The sequence below is a fragment of the Mandrillus leucophaeus genome, unplaced genomic scaffold (assembly GCF_000951045.1).
Source record: "Mandrillus leucophaeus isolate KB7577 unplaced genomic scaffold, Mleu.le_1.0 Scaffold167, whole genome shotgun sequence".
NCBI lineage: Eukaryota > Metazoa > Chordata > Mammalia > Primates > Cercopithecidae > Mandrillus > Mandrillus leucophaeus.
This window is the reverse complement of record NW_012101665.1, coordinates 1,044,718-1,052,651: the sequence shown is the minus strand read 5'-3', so window position 1 is coordinate 1,052,651 and position 7,934 is coordinate 1,044,718. Positions and strand designations below refer to the sequence as shown.

General features: G+C 35.5%; 1 protein-coding gene across 2 annotated transcripts in view; it reads right to left on the bottom strand.

The window, feature by feature from the left end:
* CSPP1 (centrosome and spindle pole associated protein 1) overlaps positions 1 to 7,934 on the bottom strand; it is a 136,596-nt gene that overhangs the window by 121,391 nt on the left and 7,271 nt on the right. For both annotated transcript variants that reach the window (XM_011976490.1, XM_011976489.1), the window contains exons 2-3: positions 4,027 to 4,135; positions 1,794 to 1,893 (exon numbers count right to left, since the gene is read on the bottom strand). In XM_011976490.1, coding sequence (XP_011831880.1) covers positions 1,794 to 1,893; positions 4,027 to 4,125 — 199 coding nt within the window. In that variant the 5' untranslated portion in view covers positions 4,126 to 4,135. The remainder of the gene's footprint in view (positions 1 to 1,793; positions 1,894 to 4,026; positions 4,136 to 7,934) is intronic.

Here is a 7,934-nt window from a genome sequence, read left to right as displayed (position 1 = left end):
AAAAAAAAAAAAAAAAAAAAGATGTAAAGGAGAAAAAGAAATTAATATTTATTGTGTACCAATTATGTGCCAGCCATCTTTTCACATATTTAACTTTCACCCATAACGACTTTTTGAGATAGATGTCATAAGGAAACAAAGTTTAGCTCCTGAGAGGTCATAAAGGTGCCACAGCCCAATCCAAAGCAAGCTGTAACCCTAGAATTTAAAACGGATTCTGATGAACCTTAGCGACCTTAGTGCTTGAGATAACCTACTATTAAACTTTTTAAAAATTATCTCTTGGAATAATTAAAATTTAGATTCATAAAAATGTAGCACTGGAAGATAATCAAACTTATTTCACAGAAAAAAAAATTGAGAGCCTTAGAGATTAAAAAATTTTACCAATATATAATACTTTAGTTCACTCATGTTACATATTAATAATTTATAAGAGATTCAAAATGGAAAGTTATCCGTATATCTGATATTAAAAGTAGGGCACTCACTTTGAGCTATTTGTCTAATGGAGAGACAAAGCTTACTAACCATTCAGTTTCTTGGCTGGCATCCCCTTGTATCCACTGGCACACAAAAACAATTTAGGAGTATACCTACAGACATGAAAAGCTGTCCATTTGAGAACAATGCTTTATCCAAATGAACTTATCATAGTTGACTTTCTTTTTGTGAAAAAGTTTGTCATCATCAATAAATCACAAAATGCACATTAAAAATATTCATACAGATACAGATCAGGCACAGTGGCTCACGCCTGTAACCCCAGCACTTTGGGAGGCCGAGGTGGGTGGGCAGATCACCTGAGGTCAGGAGTTCGAGACCAGCCTGGCCAACATGGCGAAACCCTGTCTCTACCAAAAATATAAAAAATTAGCTGAGTGTGGTGGCATGCACCTGTAATCTCAGCTACTTGAGAGGCTGAGACAGGATAATCGACTGAACCTGGGAGCAGGTAGAGGTCGCAGTGAGCCGAGATCATGCCACTGCACTCCAGCCTGGGCAACTCAGCCTTGGGGGAAAAAAAAAATATATATATATATATATATTCATACAGACTGGGCACAGTGGCTCAGGCCTATAATCGTAGTACTTCGGGAGGCCGAGGCAGGAGGATTGCTTGAACCCAGGAGTTCAAGGTAATACTGAAATATGATCATGCCACTGCACTCCAGCCTGGGTGAGAGAGACCCTGTATTTAATAAATAAACAAAAATTTTTACATATTCATACATTTTCTTTTTTAAAAATGTATACCTACCAACAAGCCAAAATGTGGTAAAAAGTTTCCAAATATTTTCATACCATACCATAATCAAAGCATTAGTATGGCTACAGTGTTAACTTCTTTACAACTCCAACATGATCATCAATAATTAAAACAGTCTTTCACCAAACAGCATTTTGTACCCTTTAAGCATATTTAATTTTTAAATAAGCAAGTTCACCATTTTCAGTCAACAAATAAAAGTTTCTCTTCTCTCTCTCTCTCCCTCGTACTCACACACACACACACACAAATTCCTTTCAAAGTTTTCAATTTTTAAGTTATGTTATATACAACTACTTCTATAAGTTCCACAAATCATAACTAATGCAGTATTACATAAAACAAGTACGAAGTTTTCAGTATGAGTTATATTTCATATGTAGACCATATTCACTTATATAAGATTCCAGAAAGAAAAATTACTAGGATTCCAAATAAATCTTTTTTTCTGATAAGACAAACCTCTTTCAGAAGAGCCCACTAAGAATATCTTAAAATAAGTTTAGCACATCTAATGACATACCTAAGGAACCCCTGGTCTGTTGACTATTTGGTGGTATGTTTTCTTTAGCCATAGAGATCAGTATCTTACTGTTTTCAGAAAGCTTCTCTGACAACTTGTCCTGAAAGAGACATAAAGTTTACAAAATCAAAGGGGGAAAAAAAAAACCATGAAATATACAACCCACCTCAAATTTTAATTAAACAGCTTGATGAAATTACACAGTACATCATAAAAGAAACTAAGTGTAAGGTTTGAAGAATTAACCAAAGGTATTTGATTTTATAACAGATATTCTAATATTTAACTCATTCACTTACCAACAAATATTTACTGAGTTCCTATTAAGTGCCAAACATTTTGTCAAGCGTTGAAAGTATGGAAGTTTTAAAAAATACAAGAATTTCTGCCATCATGAAGCTTATAAACTATTGGGGGGACACATAATTAACTCACGATTAGATTACGTGATATATAGACAGTGGCAGCAAGGGGTTATGGGAAAAGAAAACAGATTAAAGGAGGCCCAGAAATGGTGGGGGAGGGACTACAAGGCCTCACTGAGCAGGTGATACTTGAACCAAGACTTAAAATTACTTATGTACAAATTAATATTAGAAATTATAGCAAAACTGTCTTTAAAGCTATGTACTCCAAATTATGTAACTCCAAAGCCATAAGCTGGTCCTAAACACTGGAGAGTGGTTAAGAGATAGACTCTGGAGCTGCATAAAGGTTCTACTCCTCAATCCACCACTGTGTGGACCTGGACAAATTACTTAACTCCTGTGAGCTTCACTTTCTTAATCCATAAAACAAAAAATTTTCGCCTACTTAACAGGGATATTATGATTAAATAAAATGATACATATAAAGTCCTTGGCATTCCTGGTATATGACAGGTTATTATGGAAGAAAGGCAACCTATTATGTTGGTTCCGAGGACAAGCACTGGAGCCAGGCTGCCAGGGATCAAAGTCTAGTTCCACCAACTCTACTGCTTTAGTCTCATTACTTAACTTGCCTCAGTTTACTCATCTGGAAAATTACAATAACAGCACTTACCTCATAGATTACCGTGAAATATAACCTCTTAAGAATATGCCTTGTCCATTGCTAGTACTCAATAAATGTTAGCCATGTAAGTAAAATTGTAATTAGGGCATCTATAGTATTTGTCATTTCAGCCAAGATACCTTTGTCCAGGACAAATGCTAAACCAGAAAAAAACACTGGACAACAGGTAAACCAGGATCATCTTGAACAAACCAATATATATGGTGACTTTCATTATGATGAACCATATGACACAGATTAAACTACATGCTGTATCTTATTACACACACTGAGCCCTGAGAAGGTGCCACAACACTCTAATCAGGGCTGTATTCTCAGAGCTTAGCATAGTACCTAACACAATCTCAGTAAGTATTTGCTAAATGGATAAATCAGTTTCACCTAAACAAGGAAAGCTTTAAGAAAGCCTTTCAGACATTGCTTTAAGAAACAATTATTTTAGGCTGGGTGCAGTGGCTCACACCTGTAATCTCAGCATTTTGGGAGGCCGAGGTGGGTGGATCTCGAGGTCAGGACTTCAAGACCAGCCTGGCCAACATAGAGAAACCTCAACTCTACTAAAAATACAAAAATTAGCCAGGCATAGTGGCGGGCACCTATAGTCCCAGCTACTCATGAGGCTGAGGCAGAAGAATCACTTGAGCCTGGGAGGTGGAGGTTGTGGTGAGCTGAGATCACACCACTACAGTCCAGTCTGGCCAACAGAGCGAGATTCTATCTCAAAAAAAAAAAAAAAAAAGCAATTATTTTAAGAAATTTATATTAAGAAATACAAATAGTACGAAATAAATTAATAAACTCACTTTTGTAGATTTCAAAAAAACTTTTTAAACTAATTAAATCGAATTTTTTCACACAGACCATAAAAACTTGCTTTTACAACTATTCTGTTTATGTTGCGGAAGTTCTTTGTAATGGAACTGGTCTCATAATCATTTTATAAACCAAATAATTCTTCAACAAGAGATAAGAGAAACACTGTGAGATATAAACCACCACAAAATAAAAACTGCATTCAAAATTATTGCAATCCTGTCTGGAGTTAGGCTCCCAGAATGACAGCATAGAACGAAACAGAAGATTCTCACTCATAGAAGAGGATATTTTGCATTTACACAGGAGTAATCTCCATAGACAATTATAATAAAATATGTTCAAAGAAAATTATTAAGTTTACCTTCATTTCCATGTAAGGTGGATCACTTTCCAACTCTGCTTTGTCTTTGGCCAGTTTGGCTTTTCGCTCTTCGATAAATTCATCCAAATTATCAGCCATTTTGCAGATTCTTTTAAAAAAATTTCAATGAGCATATCTGTATCACAGTATTTTTAGCCTAATTATCAACATGTAGACTTAGCCCACATTTAGTTTTCAATCTCACTTATCAAATTGAGAAATTCAAACTTAAGATTGATCATAAATATGCCTGCCTACTGCCTCTCCCAACTTCCCCAAAAAGCCTACAATATACTTTAAAATATCTGAAATAAAAAGAAAATGAAAAACTACCACCACCCTCCATATACACCCCCTCCCCGGCAAAAAACAAAGGCAAGCAAACAAAAAGTTCTTTAAATCCTTAAGCCAAAGCACTTTAAAAATAAATAAATAAAATAAAAAGGTTTTTTTTAACTATTGGGAGATAATTTCTGACTTACAGAGAAGTTACAGTAATAATACCAAGAACATACAAAGATTCTTTATTAATTCCCTATTAAGATTTTGCTCCACTTGCTTCATCCTTTGCTTGTGCACACAAGGTCATTCTCTCTATACACACAATTTTTTCTAAAATTATTCAGAGAATAAAGTACATATATCATAGCCCTTTGTCCCTAAGCTCTTCAGTGTGTGTGTCTTAAGAACAGGGTTATTTTCTTATATAACCTCAACATAATTATCAACTTTTGTAACACTGATTTTTTAATCTATTGTCCATATTCCACTTTTGTCAACTGACTCAATAGCAGCCTTTAGAGCCTATTTTTCTCTAATTCAGGACCCCATCTAAGTTAGGTATTGATTGCATTTCCCTGTTATATCTCTTTTGCCTCATTTAATTTGGAATATCTATCTCTACCATCTTTTTGTCTTTTACCAATTTACACAGGTGAAAGAATCCTGTGTAATAGAACAACCTTTTCAATAGAACATCCCTTATCTGGGATGTGCCTGATGTTTCTTCATGACTAAATTTAGATTATGCATTCTCATCAGATATATTAGGTGAAATTTCAAGGTGTCACAAAAAGAAGGCACATGATATTTACCTGCCCCTCGTTAGTGATGGTATTTTTTATCATATGGTCAAGATGTTGTCTAATTTCTGAACTGCTAAACTGTTCCTCAAAGTATAAAGTACCATATTACATTCCAATGTATAAGAATGTATGTGGGTTGTAATGACAATTGCAATTTCTACACATTCTTGCCAAGGTGTGATATTTTCAGTCATTTTTATCTTAGTCATTCTATTGTGTATTTAGTGGCATCTCTGTGAGATTTTAATCTGCATTTCTCTGAGAACTATGATGGTGAGCATCTTTTCATCTATTTATTTACCATACATATAATCATTGGGAAAGTATCTACTCAGATCTGACCTTTTGTTAAAATTAGCTTTTCTTTCTTTCTTTTTTTTTTTTTTTTTTTTTTGAGACAGGCTCTCACGTTGTTTCCCAGGCTGGAGTGCAGTGTTGCCATCATAGTGTACCTTCTGCCTTGAACTCCTGGGCTCAAGCAATCCTTCCACCTCAGCCTCCTGAACAGCTAGGACTATAGGTAAGCACCACCATCCCCAGCTAGTTTTTTCATTTGTTTGTTTATTGCAGACACAGGATCTCACTATGTTGCCCAGGCTGGAGTGGTATGATCACAGCTCAATGTTACCCATTCAATTCCTGGACTCAAGTGATACTCCTGCCTCGGCCTCCTAAAGTGTTCGGACTACAGGCATGAGCCACGAAGCCCAGCAGGTTGTTTTATTACCATTAAATTGTAAGATTTCTTTATATATACTTAATAAAAGTCCTTTATTAAACTTGCTTTATTTTTACAAAGCAATATTTTACAAAACTTGCTTTGTAAAAATATTTTCTGCCAATCTGTGCTTTGTAAGTTTTCTTGATATATTTTTAACAGTGAAAGTTTTTAATTTTTATCAAGTCCAATTTAACAATTTTTTCATCAATTTTTTAATTTATTGTTTGTACTTTTTGTGTCCTATCTAAAAAAAAAATTTTTTTTTTTTTTTTTGAGACTGAGTCCTGCTCTGTCGCCCAGGCTGGAGTGCAGTAACGCAATCTTGGCTCACTGCAGCCTCCGCCTCTCGGGTTCAAGCAATTCTCCTGCCTCAGCCTCCTGAGTAGCTGGGACTACAGGCACATGCCACCACGCCAAGCTAATTTTTTTGTATTTTTTGTACAGAAGGGGTTTCACCGTGTTAGCCAGGATGGTCTCGATCTCCTGATCTCGTGATCCGCCTGCCTTGGCCTCCCAAAGTGCTGGGATTACAGGCGTGAGCCACCGTGCCCAGCTAAAAAAAATCTTTGCCTAACCCAAGATCACAAATATTTTCTTTTATGTTTCCTTTTAGAAGTTTTTAGTTTTTTCTCTTACATTTAAGTCTATGATCCATTCAAAGTTAATTTTTGCAAATCTGTAAGGGTCAAGACTCAACTTTTTTGCATATGAATAGAGTATTCCAGCACCATTTTTTGAAAGGACTAACCTTTCTTCATTTAACCTAGAATTTTTTTCCAAACACATCTTCCAAAGTCCCATGAAAGTTAGCATCTAATTGGGTACGTAGAAAAAAAAGAAGCCACTAATGATCAACGTTTTAAGGCCTGGAAGCTAAATGTGGATAGAATCTTGGACAGAAGTAAGTCAGAGCAAGTTGGAAGATTTAGAAAGGTTTGGTTTACATATGTTAAAAAGTTGGAGCTAGTAAGATGTGCTACTGGAAATTTCCAGTAGATGGTTATAAATTTAAGATTCAAATTCAAGAAAATGAACTACATTAACTATGTATTTTAAAGATAACAGTTGAAGCTACAGTAAATGAGCACAGACAGGGAAAAAGAGAGATGACCCAGAACTAAACAACAGCCAGTGTTCACTTGAGGGAGTGACAGAAGAATTGAAGCTGGGAAAAAAAAAAAAAAAAAAGAAGGAATAATTAAATAATAATTAAAACAGGGACATGAAACAAACCCAATCAGCATAATTAGTTGAGGAAAAGAGGAGAGATACAAAATAGAACTAGTGAACAGTATCAAACGCAAGCAAGTTAAAGAAAAAAAGCATCCACTGAACTTAATGTTTGGGATAATAATAATTTGTAAAATATATATATATACACATAATTGTAGAAAAGCAGGCTTTACCTAAAAGAATATGTTGAAACTTATAACTGGTAAACAGTACCTAATGTAAACTTCATGCTATTATTTACTACCAAACGAAACACTGATTTTAAAACATAGCTTTAGGCTGGGCTTGGTGGCTCACACTTGTAATCCCAGCACTTTGAGAGGCCAAGGTGGGATCACTTGAGCGCTGGAGGTCAAGACCAGCGTGGGCAACATAGTAAGATCTCATCTCTACTAAAAATAAAAATAAAAAAAATTAGCCAGGCATGGTGGTGCATCCTGTTGTCCCAGCTATTGGGGAAGCTGAGGCAGGAGGATTAGATCACTTGAGCCTGAGCCCAGGAGATCAAGGCTACGGTGAGCTTATGAGCATGCCACTGGACTCCAGCCTGGGCAACAAAGCAAGACACAATCTCAAAAAAAAAATTAAAAATTAAAAAATATATATATTTACATATATAGTTTTAGCAAAATATATTTCAAATCAACAAAAGTTGATACATTCTGGTCAATTTCTTTTGTTGTTTTTTGTTTTTTAGAGATGAGGTCTCACTCTGCTGCCCAGGCTGGTGTGCAGTGGCACGATCATAGTTCACTGTAACTCTGAACTCCTAAGCTCAAGTGATCCTCCCACCTTGGCCACCAGAATCACTGGAATTATAACTGCCAGCCACCACATTCAGCTTATTTCAGCATTTTTTTTTTTTTTTT